The 21,594-nt window shown below is 44.4% G+C and overlaps 1 protein-coding gene across 1 annotated transcript; it reads left to right on the top strand.

Annotated features, from left to right (window-relative positions):
* Nucleotides 1–637: 637 nt before the first annotated feature.
* Nucleotides 638–14,851, top strand: irs2b (insulin receptor substrate 2b). Its single transcript, XM_083922145.1, has 2 exons — nt 638–4,183; nt 12,369–14,851. The coding sequence occupies exons 1-2, from the start codon at nt 820–822 to the stop codon at nt 12,371–12,373; spliced, it is 3,369 nt and encodes a 1,122-aa protein (XP_083778271.1). The 5' UTR covers nt 638–819; the 3' UTR covers nt 12,374–14,851.
* Nucleotides 14,852–21,594: the final 6,743 nt, after the last annotated feature.

Genomic DNA, 21,594 nt, shown 5'->3' with positions numbered 1-21,594 from the left:
CTGTCACAGAGCAGTCTCGACTGGGTGGTGCTTGTTTACCAGGACTCCCTCTACAGACATGTTAAAATATGGTCAATGGGTTCGGGAAAAACATAATGAGAACTGGCTATGGGGAGAAAACAACCAAGGTATAAGAATGAAAGGAAAATAAAACTAATCAAAGAAACCGTGCTTTATTTTGCTCCTTGACTCTGTGTAGACATGCCTTATATAGTCAGGTTAGTATTTGTTCTAATTTATTTTATAATCCACCTCAAGTCCTTAATTTACCCTTATGTAGGTTTTTAGGTCATGACTTTCCCATTTGGTATATTTAGATTGGCAAAAATCTTCACAGTTGAATGTTGGATCACAGGACCTGGGCTGCTATAAATAAAGTCCTGACTGACTACGCTCAAATGAGTCGGAAGAGGGCAGAGTGATAGTAGGAGGGCTTTTCCTTCTCTCTCTCTCTCTGCCTCTCTCTCTCTCTCTCTCTCTCTCCTTTGAACAGCATTCATCCCGTTTCCACCAATGAGCCCAATGAGCTGAGTGCGCACCGCCCACTGTCGGCGTGTGTATTTTTTTCTCCTCCTTTCCAGTCTTTTTTTTTTTTTTTTTTTTTTTTTACACCAGAGTTGGATGTGTAGATCGTCACATGTTGTTCCCCCTCCTGAGTCCGGACACTAGCAGACATGTGTTATTTATTGCTCAGCTGTGGGAGAAGACGAACGCTCGCACACCCGGCTCTGGAAATAGAGCATTAAATTAAAAACATCGCGTCGTTTCTTTTGCAACTCGAGGAAAAGGAGCATTGTGTCTGATACGAAGGACACGAGAATGGCGAGTCCGCCAAACACGGGAGATCAGCCGTTATTGCCCAATAATACTACGAACGTGAAGAATATCAAGAAATCCGGATACCTAAAGAAGCAGAAACACGGACACAAGCGCTTTTTTGTTTTGAAGGAACCGACCGAAGGCTTCCCTGCCCGGCTGGAGTACTACGAGAACGAGAAAAAATGGAAAAACAAATCGGCCGCGAAGAGAGTTATTCCTCTGGACTGCTGTCTCAATATCAACAAGAGAGCGGACGCCAAACACAAATATCTTATTGCTCTTTATACCAAGGACGAGTATTTTGCCGTGGCGGCGGAAAACGAGCAGGAACAGGAAAGCTGGTACCGGGTGCTAACGGATTTAATGGCAGAGGGGAAAGTATACGACGGCTCAGCGTCCAACTCTGCGTCCTCGCTGGTTGGCTTCGACGAGGCGAGCTACGGTGTAATAACGCCGGTTACCGCCGCCTACAAGGAGGTATGGCAAGTCAATCTGAAATCCAAAGGTCTGGGACAAAGCAGAAATTTGACCGGAGTGTACAGGCTCTGTCTCTCCAGTCGGACTATCAGCTTTGTGAAGCTTAACTCGGAGGTTGCCTCCGTCATTTTACAGCTGATGAATATCCGGAGGTGCGGCCATTCTGACAGCTTTTTCTTCATTGAGGTTGGTCGATCTGCAGCCACGGGTCCGGGGGAGTTTTGGATGCAGGCTGATGATTCAGTCGTGGCGCAAAATATCCACGAAACTATCTTGGAGGCGATGAAAGCCATGAAGGAGCTGTCGGAATTCCGTCCGCGCAGCAAAAGCCAGTCCTCTGGTACAAACCCCATCTCTGTGCCCACACGGAGGCACCTGAACAATCTCCCCCCTAGCCAGACCGGGCTTCCCCGGCGGTCGCGCACTGACAGCATGGCTATGACTTCTCCTGTGAGCAAATTTTCCTCATGTCGAATACGCACGGCCAGCGAGGGCGATGGCACCATGGCACGCCCCATGTCAGTGACTGGCAGCCCCCTGAGTCCAGGGGTCCGCAGGACCATGCTGAGCAGATCTCACACCATTTCAATGCGCCCTTGTCGGACATTTGAATCTTCTTCCCTCCAGCACAGTAAGTCCATGTCTATGCCCCTGTCTCCTTCCCCACCCATAGGCACCCCTAGTCTAGGGAATATGTCCTCCTGCCCAGATAGCAGTGCTCCTCGCCCCTCCAGCTGCACTGCCTCTTTCTCAGGCTCCCCCAGTGATGCTGGTTTTATATCATGTGAGGAGTATGGCTCTAGCCCCGCGGACGCACGGGACCTGAGGCTAGCGCTCACCCTCCGTAGTAACACTCCTGAGTCCCTCAGAGCTGACACTCCCCCCTCCCGGGACGGCAGTGAGCTTGAAGGCTACATGGTGATGGAGCGACAGAATGGCTACCGCCGGTTACCGGAGCTTGACAAGGCTTATCGAAAGCGCACATACTCCCTCACTACCCCGCGCCAGCAGAGGGGTCCCCCTCAAGTATCTTCAGCCTCCCTGGACGAGTATACTCTTATGAGGGCCACTTACACCAGTGGTAGTCAGTCTTCTCGCAGGTGTCACACTGCCTCCCCTAAAGGGCTCTATCCTGAGGATTACAGGGACGTTCAGATCAGTGTTAGCAATCACCATGGTGACAGTGGCTATATGCCCATGATGCCAGGCGCGGCAAACCAGACACCAGGGTCCAAGCATGACCCCTACATGCCCATGAGCCCCATGTGTGTTTCTGCTCCAAAGCAGATCATCAACCCCCGTTCACACTCTTCAGTGGGGCCGGCCCCACACACAGACTCCCCTGGGAGTGTTTCTCTGGAGGACAGTGGCTATATGCGGATGTGGTGCGGAACCAAGATGTCAGTGGAGAGCACTGATGGAAAGCTTACCAATGGAGAGTACCTGAACATGTCTCCTGTTGATCCTCCAGTGTCTTTCACACCCCCAGACTACATCCTCAGTCCTACAGGGGCAGATCCCCACCCCCAGTACCATCACAGACAGCCTTATTCGTATAGCTCTCTACCACGCTCACTTAAAGGCCAGTTGCAGCGCAATGGGTCCACAGACAAAGACCAGTATGTGGTGATGAGTTTACAGAGACAGCGGATAGAAGAGGAGTCCAACTATTGTCCTGTCTCTCCAGGAGACTCTGTGGCCAGCAGTTCTCCCGGAACACCAAGTACCCCTTCTTCTGCCCTAGCTCCTCTCAGAGTGGCTAGGGTAGATGGAGGTCTGGTACACCGGAGTAGGGTGTGTCGGCCCACCCGCCTGGCTCTGGAATCCCTCAGAACGCTACCATGTATGAGCGAACACCCACTTCCCTCAGAACCACGCAGCCCTGGAGAATACATCAACATAGACTTTAGTAGTGCTCCTTGTGACACGCTGCCATCCACAGTGTCAGAAAACTCTGGGTCCTCTGTGAGTTTAATGTGTGCAGAGAGGGGATCCCTGCCACTCTCAGACTATGCTAATGTTGATGTCAGCTCCCCGGGTCACCTTGGCTCCCTCCAACCTGGGGGTTCCCCCCCTGCAGCGTGCCTAAACCACACGCCTGAAGTCTTGACTAGCCCTAGTCTGGTGAACGCCCAGCAGAATGTGCAGGGAGGCGAGAAGGGAGAAGAGAGAAAAGGCATGGTGAGACAAGCAGAGGAGAGGGGGATGGTAGAGGAATATCCTCTTCAACAGCAGGTGGGTCTGGGGTGTCAGCCTGCTCCAGTCAAGGATGACTACACAGAGATGACTTTCAGTCCTTCTGCCCCTCTACCTGCTCTCTGCACAACTGATGATGCCCCCACCAGCCCTACTGCCTGTGTCCAGAGACTCAGCCTTGATAACAGTATTGTGGATGGGGTGCCCCCTGTGCCAGTGGACTCTTTTCTCTTGGGCGGTCCTTCATTATCTGTTACCGTTGTGGATCCACACAGGGGGGCCAAAGTGATTCGGGCGGACCCTCAGGGGCGACGGCGGCACAGTTCTGAGACCTTCTCCTCCACTACCACGGTCACACCAGTGTGCCCATCCTTTGCCCATGATACCAAACGGCACAGCTCTGCCTCTGTGGAGAATGTATCTCACACTGTCTGCAATTCTGAGGGTTTTGATGAGGACTATAGCAGCAACAGCCCCATGTGCAGGGAGATGTCAGCTGGTTATCAAAATGGACTTAACTACATTGCCTTAAACTTGATGGAGGGAAACCTTGGAGGATGCAGGTTAGGGGGCTGTGACGGACTCCTGAGATTCAAGACGACAGCATGTGGATGCAAGGGGGGCCTGGATGGTTTCAACACTAGCCCTTATGCCAGCATGGGATTCAAGGAGACTGCTGCTGCTGTGAAAGGTGAGTGTTTCCATATATGTCACACAAACTCATTCATTCAGGAGGTTCATTCATGAAGGGTGTGGTGTCAAGGCTTAGGAGTAGGATAGAGATCCGCCTCAGGGCTACTGCGTACTCTGCAGAGATGGTTACTCGTTGCTAAGCAGCACTTCAGAGCTCATTTTCATTCCAAAGTTGAGAATAACGATTATCTTTTAGAGAGCATGCTAAAAACAAACAGCTTCATTGTATGTCTGCAACTGAGCCTACTGTATGTGTTTAACACTTACTAAGGACCATTTAACCCACTGACTACTAAAAGGAGGCACACAATGTTTGTTATTTTTCTAGACAGCTATATTATAACCTTGTCCTTTCATTTCAGCCAAAATATCACAGTACTATGTAGTTTATGACTGCTGTTCAAATTAGAGGTAAAGGCACTGACCATTATCAGCCCAAATAACATCCTATAGTGTTATAATCAAATGTAGCAAACGGTGTTTATCATTTAGCTTCATCCGTTTTACATTACCATACTGACACGTGTGCTAGAATAGCAGTTTTCAGTCTGTGAAGGCAAGCTCCGGGAGCCGAGGAAAATAAAGTTGTTATGAACATTGCTGTTGGGTGTAGGCTGTGATGTGTAGATAGGATTAGTCACCTACTCGTCACACCCATGACACATTGACAAATCTCAAGGCTATTCGATGATGATGAGGGCTGTTTGCTCGGATTTTGATCTGCTTCAAACTGTATAGAGATACTAGAGCAGAAGCACAAGGGTGTTTTCTTCCAAATAAAAGCTTAGAAATAAAAAAGTAAAAGCATTGAAGTGTGCAAAACCACAAGAAACTCTCAGGCGTATGCTGCTTTTGCACTCCATGGCTGTTGATGTCCTTAAAAGGGAAACCGCAACTGTTTTTCTATTCACTCAGTCGCTAGACTCAAATACATTTCTAATTTGCAACCATCTTATTTTGAAAATGATGGCCGGACTTGGTATATTTTAATCTGGCTTGCTTGCTGCTGCTGCTGCTGCTGTGTGTTTGTGTGAATGGTATGCTCTGGTCTCCCCTCAGTGACGCAGTTTTATTCCACGTCAGTATTTCAAAAAACATCTAGTCCGATCCAGTGACGCATGCAGCACTACACATGATGCCCTCACGGAAGTATCTAGAACAGACAAAAATACATCTTTATTTCCACTTTAATCAGTGTTTTTGTAGCTTATAAGGCCTGTATTCGTTTAAATAAGCCATGAAATCCTTATGCTTAAGTGTCTTGGTAGAAAGGAACATCAAAATATTATCTTTCACCCCATTTTTCTCACTGTTGCTTCCGTGACTTTTTATGCATCTCTAAATGCCAGGGATTATTTACAGGAATAGATGACCTAGCAGGGGCACGTCAGAAGTTGCTGTTGTTCGAAAAAGAAAATACAGGGTATTTGGATCGTTGTGAGTCAGGAGGCAGTGTTCTTAATGGTGAAATACAATAGTTTAATTGCTGTTTGTGGTTTCACAACCAAGTTGTCTCTCTTTGTCTCTGTCTCTGCTCGCTTGCATGCTGTGAGCACAGCCAGTGTGGGGCTTGGTGCAAGTCATTGGGTTCCCCAGAAAAACAAGTGAGTCAGTTGTTTATCAATTGTCAGGTACTGGGTTTCAGGACTGGAATGTGGGCAGTGTGCAAAGGTTGCTGGGAGAGGTGAATGCTCTCTTGTTTTTCTAACCTGGTGGGATGGGTGGGGGTGTGGGCGGTTTGGAGGATCCTTTTTGTTTTTTTCACTGTGAGCAACTTCACAAACTAATGAAACAGTTTTACCCAGGAGGGGACGTTCGATAATGTTTTGTACAAACACATATAACTTTTAACAGGCACATACCATACACATACCTGTGAATCCTCACACCTATTGTCCAATCACTTTATTCAATATTGATTTTTTGTACCAATGTGGAGACGTTTGTCCAAGGTTACGAGAGCAGGGGAGGAGGGAGGTGGAGGAACAATGGTGAAGGATGGATGACTTGTTTTGTTTTTCATGTACAACAAAATAGACAATTGAGCTGGTGGGAGGAAGAGTTAGTGAGGGGGAGGACTAACAAGGAAAGAAAGAAAAGACATGCAGAAACAGATAGAGATCAGTGTCATTCCGGTAAGAGTAGGCCTTTGCTGATGTATCTTGGTTACATAAGCCCTCCCTAACAAACAAATACCCTTGTACATAATAGTGGATGACTTGGCGCTCTGATCAGGGATATGACCAGTGTGGCTAGTCATTCAGTGCGTTAACATGCAGTTTAAAAACCTGATTATATTCAGATTAAGGCAAAACTCTGGTTTCTCAAAGAAGATAAAGGGAAAGGGAAATTCAATTTTTCACTCTGTTATTATTATTATACAGGTTACACACACACAGGCCCGAAATACACACATGCACAAACAGGACCTATATACATGCAATTAATGGAGAGATGTCAGAGCGGAGGGGCTGCCAATAGCTCAGCGCTCCGAGAAGTTGGGGGTTCAGTGCCTTGCCCAACAGCACCTCGGCAGTGCCCAGGAGATGAAATGGCACCTCTCCAGCCACCAGTCCGCGCTCCATTCATGGTCCACACAGGTCCACAAAATTGGAGTTCTCATATTCATGCATGTAAACAGCTTAACTGGAGGAATATTGGGTTTCCGCTCTGCACATGCGCCAGGGGTTATAACTCCCCCCTCCCCATCCGCAGAAGTGGTTTCTGAACTGGAAATAGAATAAACCAGGAAGAACAAAACAACAACAATAGAGCCTTACCTTTAAGCCGAGGTAGGACTTGGCCATGGAAAGTAACCAAGAAGTCCCGTTTCTGTCGTAATTCTGTCCAAAAAACGGCCATGTTTCCCCCGCTTGTGACCATTTTCAGGTTACTGATGAGCATGTAAATGCACTGATTGATACTCTCATCAAAACTCAAAAAAACACTTCAGTCACCTGTGTGTATGTATGAAGAAGAGGGCATGACTATTGAGTACAAGATGACAAGCTTTACCGCATACTCTTGTTATCACCGAGTTAGGGGAATTTCGTGCGTGTTTGTATATGGAGGTTTTTCACTGTTGTTGTTTGGGTTTAGGCCTCCGATGACGTGCAGGGACACGGGAAGCAATGGGGCAGAGGAGAGGGCTGTTTAGCTTTCAGTGCACGCCTTCTGGCCCTGTGGACAATGTCAGTTTCTTGACCTTTGAACTAGCACTGTGTGTGCGAGAGAGTCTGAGCAGGGGGAGGGATATTGCCATAGGGACATTTCCAGAAATCCACACACTCACCTCTGTCTCTGGGGCAAGAACAAAACCAGGAGGCTTGCATACTATTTCTACAACTTCTCACTCTCATTCATCTTACCTCTCCTTTTTAGAGTAAATCTCTCCTTCCACTTCTCTTTTTCTCAATAAGAACTGCTTTATCATCCTCCTTTCACCTTCTTTTCTCACTTCTGTCCTCATCTATCTAATGTTCCTCTCTGTCTCTGGATAAAAGCAGCATTGGGTGCAGACAGGGGAGAACTATGCTTTTTCATTTGGGGTCCAGACTGCCCTAAAAACCCAAATGCACACACACACATTTCCACGTCCGTATGTGTGTGTCCTCTCCTGTGTATGTACACATACGCAGGCATCAGCAGATGGCAGAGATGTGTGTGTGTGTGTGTGTGTGTGTGTGGGGGGGGGGGGGGGGGGGGGGGTCAGGGGTTTTGCACCTGCCCTTCCAAGCAGTGCTCACTGGTTATCTGGCCCTTCAGAGGAGAGTGACAATACGCTAATGACTGGCCACCATCTGCCACAACAACAACAGGGAGAAGGTGGGGGTGTGGCAAGGCAGTTTCAAGAAGCCAACACCCCCCCATCACCACCGCCACGCCACGCCCCACCTCCCTTCTCCTCTGCATCCTCCTCCCCCTTTCTCCCCTTCTACTCTCCAGGCATTGGTTTCTGTTTTTCAGAAATCATGTGATCCAACTCCCCCTCCTCCCCCGCAGACACACACACACCTTCTGCACAGCGGTGCGTTTGAGCCTTGTGTGTTTCCTGTTCTTATCTGACCTCAGTAGACTGTCTCTGATTGGCTTTTCACACTAGGGGCCATAAAAGATTGTCTAACGATGCATTAAACAATTAGCTAATCATATCTGATCAGAGCCAAAAGACTTGTACTCCTCTTGCTGCTGGATTTATCTCACACTGCCAACAACAATAACACAACTATTAGCAAACTGGTTTGAAGGATTGATGTGTAATGTCTAGAGCTGCAACAAGTAATGGATTACAGAAAATTAATCAGCAGCTATTTCGACAACCAAGTTGCTAGTAAATTTTCAAGCGGTTGGTGGTTTAAGCTTCACAAATGTGAGGTTATATTGTGTGTTATATCATTGAATTGTTTTGGTCTGTTGGTCTGATGAAGCAAGACATTTGAAAACATTTACTATTTTGTGGCATTTTGTAGACCAATCAATTAGTCGATTAATTGAGAAAATCCTTGCCAGATTAGCTGGAAATCAAAATAATACTAATAGCCGCAGTTCTCGAAATATTGATTGTTGTGGTGTGTTCATGGCCTGATGGGGAAGTCAGGAAGAGCTGCCTTAAAAAAAATTAACCTTTTTAATGCAAAAGGAACTGAATTAGCATATCTGTCTTTCAGGTTTGATATTTGATAATAGCTTACAAATGCAGTGAGTTTGTGTGCATATTGTTACCACATTAGGTACTGTAGAAAGTGCACTGTGCTTATACATAACAGGTTTGATTTGTTCAGTCAAATAGCTTAGTTCATTTAACTCTGCAAACCATTATTTGACTACACTTGACTTGAGAAACATACAGTCTTTGTCCTCCTCACCTGCTCTGTACACCCTTCCCCTACAGGCACACACACACACACATACACACACACGCACGCACGCACGCATGCATGCACGCACGCACGCGCACAAGCACGCACACACACACACACAGCACTCCTGGCCATAACTCAGGATACATAACTCTTGGAGTAAAGTAGGGCGGGATGTACCAACGCTAGATAAAAACAAAGTCAACCTACCATATCCTCAATTTAGCTTGGAGGTAAGAAGGATTACATTCACTTCAGGATTAGACAATGTTGAGTAGCTTGTTTAGTCTAGAGGATGGGGAAGAGATAGAGCTTCTGTCTGTGACATGAGTACACATGCTATGTAGTATTTACACACACACACACACACACACACACACACACACACACACACCCACACACCAGGTAAGCTCAGTCTACTGGCTTCTGGCCGATTTGAAGTTTTTCATTCATTAAAAAGTCCAGTTTATCATACGCTCTCATACACTATCTCTCTGGACCCCAACACTGTATTAAGGTATAGACGCAATTGTTTAATTGAGTAAAAATGTGTTAAATGCAACTCCTGATGCATCAAGTTTAAAAGAGGGGTCTAAAAACATGAGAAGTCAATGTGCAATGCTCTCCTGCACAATGCATCCATCAGTCTTCTGTGCGTTGTGCATCTTCAAATAACAAAGGTTTTGAGTTTAAATGGAGATGATTACAGCAATAAGAACAAGGGCACTTTGAGAGTGCAGACCTCCACCAAGGCCAAAGGCCCTATTTTGAATTGTTAACAAAAGCGATACATTCCACTAAGTTTCATGAAAATTGGGTTCGTCGTTTTTTCTGTTATCCTGCTGACAAACAAACAGAAAAACAAACTGAACAAAAAGACATCCTTGGTGGAGATAATGAGTCAGCAGAATAACCGATTTAACAGTGGTTGTTGTTTTTGTTTTGTTGGTCAGACAGAGGTGTGGGGGTCAGAGGTGAAGAGTCGGTGGTGTTTGTTTGGCTGAGCACTGCTGTAGATCAGGGAGGAGCCTGCAGGGCAGGAATGTAAACAGAGCAGATCTGAGCCTGCTGATCTGTGGGAGGAAACCTGCTCACAACATCGGGTTTGTTGTTTGCAGGGGCTAATTTCAAGCGTACCTGCAATAAAAAAGAAAACCCAGATCCTCTTCCTTTCTTGCTCAGAAATACAGTTGGAGCATTTCCCCGAAAAACTAATTTACCTCTGCAACCACACAGAACTACTCAAGCAGGCGAAGCATCAACAGACATGGAGACATGTTTACTCTGCCGCTGAAGCACCAGAGAGGCTGCTAATACATGCCTGAGTGTGTTTCCTAGTCCTGAATGGGCCACAGTTAAATTTAGCCTGTGAGAACTAAATAAATAATGAACAGAGCTTGTGTGTGCGTGTGTGTTCGTGTGTGTGTGTGTGTGTGTGTGTGGGCTGGGACAGGGGGCACAGACGTGGGTTGTTGGGAGGGGTGGATGGGTGTGTGTATGCGCTTGAAAAAAGAGGAGGGGTAGGAGCCATTGGGTTCATTCCCCCGCTGGACCACTGTCCCCATCTCTCAAAAACACCCCCTCCCCAAGTCTCCCTGCCCACCCACACTATTCTCCTGTGTGTGTGTGTGTGTGTCTGTGTGTGTGTGTGTGTGTGTGTGTGTGTGTGTACGCCACATGCCCCTGTTGCACAATTGTTCATACACTAATAATAATAATTTGTTTAATGTTAAGTGCTGATGTACACGGCGACACCTGGTTGCTAAACTGAGCCGTTAGTGATTCAACTCTCCTTACCAGCAGATCTCAGTCATTCTCACCCAAGTGTCTGTCTCTACAGGCCACTGACTGGCCCAGCCCCTCCAGAAACACACACACACACACACACACACACACACACACACACACACACACACACACACACACACACACACACACACACACACACACACACACACACACACACAAACACATTGTTATGGACCGTCGGTCCCATGACTTCACTGCATTCCCGTTCCTATCTGTCAGGTTGATTCTGTTACTGTGGTTTTTCCACCCTACCAACCCCCGGTGTTTCTTTTTTTCTCCTTTCTCTGACACCCTTGCAATGAAGAGATAGAGCTCAGCCAGCACAGGTGGCCTCAGGAGGAAAATCAATTATTTTTATCTTTCAAATGAACTCCGTGGCTCTGTATTCTTGTATCTGTGGAAATGCATCAAACTATTCAAAAGGGTTTTAACCCTCTGTGATGTTTTGATCATCAGTAAGGGTTGTGTCAAATGTACAAAGCTTTAAATATGAAATTAGCCTCTAATTTTCCTTTACAACGATTATAGGCAAAAGTGAGAGAACAGATGTTTGTGTTTGTGTGCGAGTGCGTGTGCGTGTGCGTGTGCGTGCGCATGCATGTGTGTGTGTGTGTTTATGGTGGGCAGTTGAGGAGGGGGTAACAGTGAGGACTCTGAATGAAAGGTTTGTCTTAGAGAATGACCATCACATCCAGCTTTGTGAAAACAGCTCTTGTTCATGGCTGGGGAAGAGGGAGAGGAGACAGCGAACAAGGGAAGAAATGCAGAGGGTAAGCTTGTGTGCCTGTGTGTGCCTATGCGTGCGTGTGCGTGTGTGCACGTGTGTGTGTGAGTGTGTGTGAGTGTGTGAGCGAGCCAAGACTTCCGCTCCCATTTGATAGCTCCGCATGCAAATGAAACCTCACAAACAAGTACACCGGGGCAAGGGTCAGCACAGCTTTCCACTGGGAGAAAAGGGACACATTTTGAAAATCCAGGTTTATAGTATGTGAAAATACACTGCTGTGGTGTTTGTGTGTGTGTTTTGGGGGGAGTGAATTCGGCCTTTTTTTGTTTATTTGACTTCAGTTGCATGCAATCAAGAATACCTGGGTGTGTGTTTGTCAGTGTGTGGGAGTGTTGTTGCTGTCCCTTTGCTGTCATTGGAGACTGCCCTGTGTCAGCTGCACAGTGCTAAATGCCACTCTGTTTTTCCGCTGCCGTGAAAGCACCTGCCACTTCAGTTTCTACCAGCTGAGACACGCTACACACACACACACACACACACACTCAAAGACAGGCTGCTTGAAAAGCATGTATTCCTTACTTGGTAACAGAGTGGGTTTATCCGTTTGAACTCCCCTCTTCCTCTATTGGCCCATCCTACGTAATAAATCACATATACTGTATATGTGCACACTTAAATTAAGTTTCTGAAGGGAGTATTGACCAAGAAATCTCATTCAGTCAGATTAAACTTAATGTCTGTAAATCACAGGGCAAGAAAAACTCACTTGTGTTTTCTTCTTCTTTTAGAATGAAGGCTGCTGGGTCCCCCAACCCCCTCCCTCCTTTTCCTGTGAACGCAGGATTTCACTGCAGCCAAGTGACGAGGTCGCCACAGCGACAGCTGGACCATGCGCTGCAGTCGATGTCCTTTGACCTCCATGCCGCCTTCGAGGGTCACAGGGACAGCCATCACCATGGCAACACGGACACTTGACCCTTGCCCCAAATCCTCCCTCTGCTTTTCTCGGCACCAAAACATTCAGGCGCCATCGCTGCTGCTGTACTAGATTACTTAAAAAAATAGCAAGAACTTAAACGGACTATTAACTCTTACAATAGATAGGCAACTTTTTATCTCTGCGCATAGGCCTGCAAAAATTATTCTGCAGTATATTGTTATTTTACTTATTATTAATATTATTATTGCCATTCATACACTTTCAGCTCGTCATCTGTTGGCTGCGGCCAATAGTTGCCAGATACCCTCACCTGAAAACCTGTGAACCAAACCTGGAGAGCATAGTGTGCGCGCACACACACACACACACACACACACACACACACACACACACACACACACACACACACACACTCACACATACGCAAAAAAACTTTCACGCACACAGATTACATATATTTATTTATTTATCATGTATGTATGCATTTCATTGTGCGTGTGCGCGTGTGCGCGTGTGCGCGCGTGCGTGCGTATGTGTGTGTGTGTGCGTGCGTGTGTGTGTGTGTGTGTGTGTGTGTGCATGTGTGTGTGTGTGTGTTTATTTACTGATTGTACTGCAAAAAGAGGTGGCATTTATGAACATATTTAAAAATCAAAGTTAACAATTGCTCAAACAAAAAAACCTACCTCAGCAACAACCAGGTTGGTACCAATTTACACAGTAAAAATATATATAAAATATTTATTTTCAGAGGTGAATGTTGAAATGAAAAAATAAAATCACCAATCCAAAGCCTTACTGAAATCATCAGGCCCCATCTGATGGACCTTTCGTTTTGGACCTATAGTCACGCAGTATATCAAAGATTTAACTGATCATCTTACAGACTGAATGTTCATCAGAGCGACAGCCTCTCTGAGATTAAGTTTCCTTCTCTCTCCGCTTTACATTTATGACAAGATTATGTATTAAATATCCAGAGTAATATATTTATTAATATGCCTAAGATGGAGGATTCATACACTAACAGAATCCCCAGAGGACTTTAGAGGAATACCTGGCATTGCATTGCATCACACACACGCATGCAGGTGTTAAACATCCAAACAGTGAAGCATTAACCAGATCCAGCTGGACCTGACCACCAGATCTGTGGCCTGCCTGAGCCCTAGTCTCAGCACCTTTATACAATTTACCTACTCAGCCACTGTTCACCTGTGATATCTGGCACAGCCTGCAGGAAGTTATGACCTGTCAGGAAAAGGGGATGGGGACATGAATGTTTGAAGTTATTTTTACAGAGTAACTGGACAGCTTAGAACCTTACATTTTCTCACGTGATGCCTCGTTGCGGAGTTCTGTCACACCATGCGGTTGGCTAGCAGGTGCGGGCAGAGCTGGGCAATGTCGCGAATGCAAAATACAGTGTCACTGGCTGTTCGATGAGCTGCTCGATAGCGCGATTGAGCTGCGAGAGAGCCAGACGGTACACGCCGGAGCGAATACATGGTCTTGCACTTACAAACTTTTTAGATTGTAACACAAGACACAGTGAATGTAGTACATGCTGTGTTCCAAGCTTGGGAACACACAACCCAACAAACACCACAGCAACTGCAACAGCAACAATGAAACATGCAGAGGTACTGAGTGAAAACTATGATGCAGATACAAGCCGAATTAAAGCAACAAAGTATCTCTTTATTTATCTGAATTCACTGGTACTTAACCGTTGCCTATATACTGTAAATAGTGCGGTGTTACAGAGAATTACATTTAAGCAAACGCTGAGAAACTTTGAGAGATGTTAAGTTAAATAACTTATGTTGTTTGTACTGTACATATGTGTTTGAGTGAACTTTCTGATACAACAAAAGCACTAATTAAGTTATATGCTAACCAGTATAGTTTGGCTTTGATTTTTTTTTTTTTTAACTGTCATGGGATAGTCTTGTGAAACGGATGCCACTACGAGGACATTTTCTAATGCTGTAATTCTGCAAAAAAAAAAAAAAAAGATTTTAAGAGAAATCATTAATACTTGACATAATTACTTCTTGTTACTTAGGTACAACACAAATGGCATATATGCAATATTTACACTTTTGAAAATTAGTTTACAAAGACGTACCAAATGTATAAATACTGTTGATAATGTTTGTTAAACTTTAAAATCAGATTTATGCTGTTTGTACATTTTTTTTTCCTCCAAATTTGAAATGAAAACTTCTTTGTGTTTGTTTTTTGCTTATCGAGCCTCTTGGTGTTTTGAGCAGTGTTTTGCATTTGGATAATGTTTCAAGTTTTTATTCAGCATCTAAAGGTTATGATATGGGCTTCTCTTGCTGTGTCTTTCATTGTAAATATTTCATATTTTGCTTATTGTGATGCTACTAAGAGATGATAATTTAAACTTAGTTCATTGCTTTAGGTTGTATTGATTCTTTATAGACACATGCAATAAATAATGATGTTATTTAAGAAAGCCATTCGCCTCTGTGTTTCTGTTCTCCTCCATCTCCCTTCCCCATGACATCACAAACAAGCACCAGCTTTTCATATTTCATTTGAATAGGCACTCACTGGAGCAGATGTTTCAATTCAGTTTCCTGCCTCTTTCATTAAAAAAAAAAACCTCATTACAAAAGAGAGGACATTTCTTAATTCTCTCTTATTTCCCATGTCCCTCTTTGTGTTTATTTTTTTATTTTTTAGAAAACCCTGCTCCCTATTGAGAAAGAGTGCATTTAGAATTTGGTGTAGGCCTAGCCTAGCATTCCCTTCAGCATTAGCATTGTTATTGTTTTTACTGCGCTTGGCTCCCTGTCCCCACCCCCAGCAATAGTAATTAGACCAGCATGTTGGAACAGCCCCTGGAACTGGGAGGGAATAAATAACACTGTGATAGGATTATGATTTTGCACCCTTGGCCATATGCTGTCAGAGTATTCATTCTTACAGCCTTGCTAATTAAAATGGTAATTAAGGCTAAGAAATAGGTCTAATTGTCTACTATGGCTAGTGGTGTGTTTGGATGGGAGGAGGGGTTGGGTTTAAGGTTTGTGTGCATGTGCTGGGTAAGGGACATGACATGTTTGTACTTAAATCTTATGTGAGCAGTACAGATGGAGCAAGTCAGAAAGGGGTGGACAAGAACAGCTGGAGAGAAGGGGGCAGGTTGTAGAGAAATGTGTAGGTTGACTGACAGGATGGGCAGGACGGTAGCCTGAAGGTAGATTCCTTCTATTTGTCCTTGCAGCATACATACAGTAGAAGCCAGAAGGCTAATGAGAGAGCAAAATCTATAGAGCAAAGTGACTTATTCTCTGTAAACCAAATCTCATCCATCACTGGTCTCTTCGTTACTCCTGGTCCCCCTCTTCCTCCTAAAGTTTAATTAAAGACTAATTTATCTCATTAAATTGTAAAGAAGGGATAGAGAGTAAGCTGCAGGCTATTCAGTCTCTCTGTCTCTCTCCTCTATTCTTCATGCCCACTGTCAAAAGACTGATCGGGCGGAGAGGAAAATTAAAATACTTCCATAGCTGTATGTTGAGAGAGTCAAACAGGAGATAATACCGCATATTAGCATAGCCTCTATGTACCACGCAAATCACCATTACACTGAGATAATGCAAACTCAATGAGAAAGCTTGCCTGGGACTAGTGTCTGCTTGTGTTTGAATTTGTGTGTGAGTGCTAAAGTGTGCATGTGAGGATGTGTGTTTGTGGGGTCTGTCATGCAACAGTAGATAGGTCCATATGAGCAGCGTAAAGTAGCCAGTGGCCCCAGGGAGTCATCAGCCTTATGGACAGAGACCTGCAGTAGCACCACAGGAAATGGCATGTTTCCGGAAAAGCTGTCTAGGACACCGCCACTACATTAGTGGCTGTGTGTGTGTGTGTGTGTGTGTGTGTGTGTGTGTGTGTGTGTGTGTGTGTGTGTGTGTGTGTGTGTGTGTGTGTGTGTGTGTGTGTGTGTGTGTGTGTGTGTGTGTGTGTGCTTTTAAAAGGGTTTGTGGATGTCCCCCCACAACAATCAGTCTTCAGTCGGTTTGTGCGATCAACCTCGACCAATGCGCAACATCTTTTCTGCATTATGGGCTGAGTGCACTAGAGAGATTGAACACAAACAGATAACACACTGTAAGCAGAAGCATGGCATGAAAAAGTGTTAATAAATTAATGACACTTTCTGAATTTTGATACTATTTTAGTTGCGAAAGCTAGTTGCCATATTGCCAAAGTTAATCGTGTTTCCCTTATAATTGCTTCTCTGATTGATTTAATTGCCTAAAAATCACAATGTATAGGGTTATGGGTGTTGGTGACGCGGGGTAGCCTATCCGGCTGTTAAGTCTTACATAACACAAATACAAGGCTTGGACCGGCTTGGACCCGGAAATAATATTTTAAAAGGGTCATTACGTCACGTCTTAACAGCTGGAAAGGTGATGTTTTTGAAATCTTCATGGATGTTTCCATCGGGTTTTTCAAAGGATGCCTGCCTTACTATGGTAAGATACTTAAAGTTGTCTTTATTTTATTTATCTAGCCCTTTAAAGTCATTCTTAATGACAAAGTTGACATGATGAAGTTGGAGATGGAATTAGACGCCACAAACGGTGCCTGCGATCTGATGCTGCGCAGATTCCTCTTCATTCAAAATCTCTGATATTTCCCACAGATCCAACAATAGCACTTCCTGCGTATATGAGTTTCCACCACGCTCAGTGCTTATCAACACCATATCTGTCCCTCTCACACACACGCACATGCACGCAGGCACACACACACACACACGCACACGCACACACACACACACACACACACACACACACACACACACACACACACACACACACACACACAAAAACACACACACACACACACACACACACACACATTGTAAACACAGAACTGGAACACGCTTGTGTCATCTTTTTAGTGTTGCATAATCTACTAGTAGAAGTGCAGTAAACAAGTTGACTTCCTCTTTCCAGCGAAATCTGAGAATGCAGAAACTGTTTCTTCCCATTCAAGTTTACACACACACACACACACACACACACACACACACACACACACACACACACACACACACACACACACACACGAGGGCACAATTCCACTAATAAACACACTGTATGCGTATGGTAGTGCACCTCTGTGAGTGTCCAAATAATTACAGTACATATGATAGCATATGTGAGACAATAAAGGCAGCATTAATTGAAGGACATGCTAATCTGAATATCTGAAAGAGAAAATTGTGTGGTTACTGGAGAGGATATTCTGCAAAGTCATGTTTTATTAGCATTTCAAAATCGATTTAAAGTTAAAAGCAGTAAGAGCATGTCTTCCAGGCTTTTAAGACGTCAAACTGTTCTGTTTTCTACAAGTTGCTAGACCCCGAAATTGTGATTCTTGAGAAATGCGTCAGTATAGTCCCATTTGGGTCTGACCTTGCATGTATTTTACAGGAATATGTGTGTGGGAATGCCTTTTGCTCACTTTTAGTATTTATGTATGTGTGTGTGTGTGTGTGTGTGTGTGTGTGTGTGTGTGTGTGTGTGTGTGTGTGTGTGTGTGTGTGTGTGTGTGTGTGTGTGTGTGTGTGTGTGTGTGTTTCTAAGTATATGCATGTGTATGTGTGTTTGGTCTGCCTGTTCAACTGACATTCCCAGCTGTTTTCCAGGTAGTGTTCTCACGCTTCTTGTGCATCTCCTGTTTCTCACGCTGGCTGCTTTGAGTGTAATCCCTACCAATGAACACATACAGTACACATGAATACAGAACACACACATACACTGCCCCGCCTCTTTACCTGCCCACCAGGTGAACAAAAATCCACCGCACACACACACACACACACACACACACACACACACACACACACACACACACACACACACACACACACACCCATTCCTCTTTCTGATGATAGAGAGGCAGCCACAACAAAGACTGGAGGACAGGAGAAAATAAACACTCCCAAACACACACGTACACACACACACACACACACACACACACACACACACACACACACACACACACACACACACACACACGAACAATGGAGGAGGGAATGGGACAACTAATAGGTGAAGAGGGAGAAACAGGAAGAGGCAGGTAAGAGACATGGAAAGACAAAGACAGAGGGAAGAGGGGAGGTTGAGATGATATGTGGGAATGTGCGGGAACCAACATGATGAGCTCATGCTCCCTCCTGGCCCTGCCCACCGTGTGTGACTCATACTTGGCAGGTGCGTGTTTACAGCTGCAGGTCAGCTCAGGGTGTGTCCTTCTTACCCTGCTGGGGAACATGTTTCCTCAAGCACAGGTAGAATAATTCATCACACAAGTGTTTCAACAAGTTTGCTTCCTTATTACCATCAGAATCAGAATCAGAAATACTTTAATAATTATTATAAAATTATTTTTGTTACAAAACTCCAGATATACAAACAACAAATATTATACAGGAGCTGCTTGATCTGATCGCAGTGATGAGCAACAGAAAGAAAGGATTTTAAAAACAAATGATCTAGAACATAAATTTAGAAAAACAGAAGCCCTGCCGATTGCTTAAGGATTACAAATTTGGAAACACTTGCGTGTGCAGTCCCCTTGGAAGGAACCACATCCTCCCTAAGAGCAGAGTATGAGGGGAGATTTTTTTTAGGACTGGGCCCCTGTTACAAGTCTTCTGTTACCATCCCAGCTTTTGCTTTAAAGTGATGGATGTGGTTGATGGAGACGGCACACGACCTGCAGACAGCCTCCAGCTCCTTAGAAGGAAACGCCATCTGCTTTCTTAGGCTGCTGTGTCAATGAGCTGCATGTGTATTTCATTTGGTGATCATGTTTGTATGAGTTCAAGGAAAACTCACAGCTCAGAGAGCACCTGCGTCAAACTCATAGGCGACTAAAAATGCAGCACCATAGTTGGTTAGCTGATGGCTCTCTGCTCAGAATAAAAAGGCCTTGTATGTTGAAACATGCAAGTCAACTTGAAAAAAAAGAATACATTTAACAATTCTCTCAACAGAAGGTCAACCTTGGTGCAAATCCAGTTGAGAGACATTGTTGTAATACCTGCCTTTTTAACATTTCATCGTGAATATCTGTCAGCCTGAAAATGTCTTCATTGTTTGTTATCTCTAGTGTGGAGAACAAAGGGTCAAATAACTGTGTACACACCGTGACTAGGTCTCAATCAAATTGCAATCTCACTGCGGTCTGGCTCATTTAGTGTATTGATCTGAGTGGAGAATGATTTGGACAGTAGTGTGGGGACAATCATCACCCAGAGGCACAGACAGAATTTAGCATTTAGGTCAGGTGTGCGCACAGGTGTGTCGAGGGGTTCTGATCTGGACCGTCTGATCAAAATATATCACGGATGGTCTAACAACAAGCAGTACTGTATAGAGATACGGTTGAATGGAACCCCATTCTAGATCATATTCTATATTTCAACAGAATTAAACAAATTGGATGAAGCAATCTGATTGATCTGTTTTTTTCCTGTCTTTCTTTTGGGACGCAATACATGTAAGCCATTTTTCAATAAATCAGTATATTATTCCTGCTGCCTCCTATCTATCTGCATTTGGGTTCTTCTCCTGTTACCTGCACTCCCAACTATGACTAAAACTCACTTCAGTAAGGCAATTTACAAGTTACGGTACAAGCTATTTATAAAAAGCTACTAGCGACTAATTTAGCGACTTATTTGGACCATCAGGGAAAAGGAAGAAATATGTTGTCGGCCTAATTCATTCCCATGCATGTGGCCCAGAGTACAGTTCAGTCCGTGCCTCTCTCCACGCAGCAGCACAGTTGTTATTATGTGACGCCGCAGGGGTTGGGAAGAAGACGGCATCGTTTAACAAAGTATGCGGTTTCGCTGTCAAGACGACAACGCCACGGAGGGCGTTTTCAAATCTTTCCACTCTGGGACCCGGTTACAACGACACCGTTTTCAGGCTCCGATAACACCGGCTGCGTGTAGGTTGGTCGGTCAAAACGATACTAAAGTTGTGCGGTTACAGGAAAATGCGTCTCGTGTGTACGAGCCCTAAGAGATGAATCATCATTAAGGAGTAAAATGTTAGGAGCACAGGGTATACAGGTTTCCAATATGGTACAAAGAGAGGTAGAGACATGGGACCGGAAAGTGTTAACGGCAGGACACTCCCACATCATATGCATATAAGTTCCAATAGATTTTGTGTTACATAAAGAACAAATGGGGGTAGAAGCAAGTTGGAGCTGGCAGCGTTTCCGTGGCAATAAATATACTCTATGGATTAATTTAAAGTGTATAAAATGGTGATTCAGATTTTGTGAGGAGATTGGGATATATTATCCCAAACCCTTTCCCAGTTGGTTTGGGATTGGTGATAGGTTGGATCAATATTCAATACAGTGGTTATCCCCATAGGCATACGAGCCGCTTCTTGAAGAGTTTTGTAGATGCTGGAAACAAGGCCTATGCACCCCTTTTGTTCAAATAATTTGATAAACTCAATTTTTGAGAAGTAAGAAATGTATATATATATATATATATATATATATTTTTTTTTTTTTTTTTTCTTGATTCAAAAGTTACACATACTTGTCCTAAATTTCAACAAACCACTATAAGACCTGCAGAAAGGAAAACACAGATCCCACCATCATTAGCCGTAATCTCATATGAACTTAGGACAATGTCAGGAGAATCAGGAGATTGTCCAGAGTTTCCAGAGCGCACACAATAAGAGATTGTCCGTGTCAGATGAGCTCTCACGTGAAATACACTGTTTGGTTTACAGTGGGTACGGAAAGTATTCAGACCCCCTTAAATTTTTTACTCTTTGTTAAATTGCAGCCATGTGCTAAAATCATTTAAGTTCATTTTTTTCCTCATTAATGTACACACAGCACCCCATATTGACAGAACAACACAGAATTGTAGACATTTTTACAGATTTATTAAAAAAGAAAAACTGAAATATCACATGGACATAAGTATTCAGACCCTTTGCTCAGTATTGAGTGGGAGCACCCTTTTGAGCTAATAC

Source organism: Echiichthys vipera (assembly GCF_963691815.1).
Source record: "Echiichthys vipera genome assembly, chromosome: 10".
Classification (NCBI taxonomy): Eukaryota; Metazoa; Chordata; class Actinopteri; order Perciformes; family Trachinidae; genus Echiichthys; species Echiichthys vipera.
This window is presented reverse-complemented; position numbering and strand designations above follow the sequence as displayed.

Bases quoted from the DNA above. Each gene is read 5' to 3' on its own strand.
- irs2b (XM_083922145.1), top strand. From the start codon at position 820: ATGGCGAGTCCGCCAAACACGGGAGATCAGCCGTTATTGCCCAATAAT.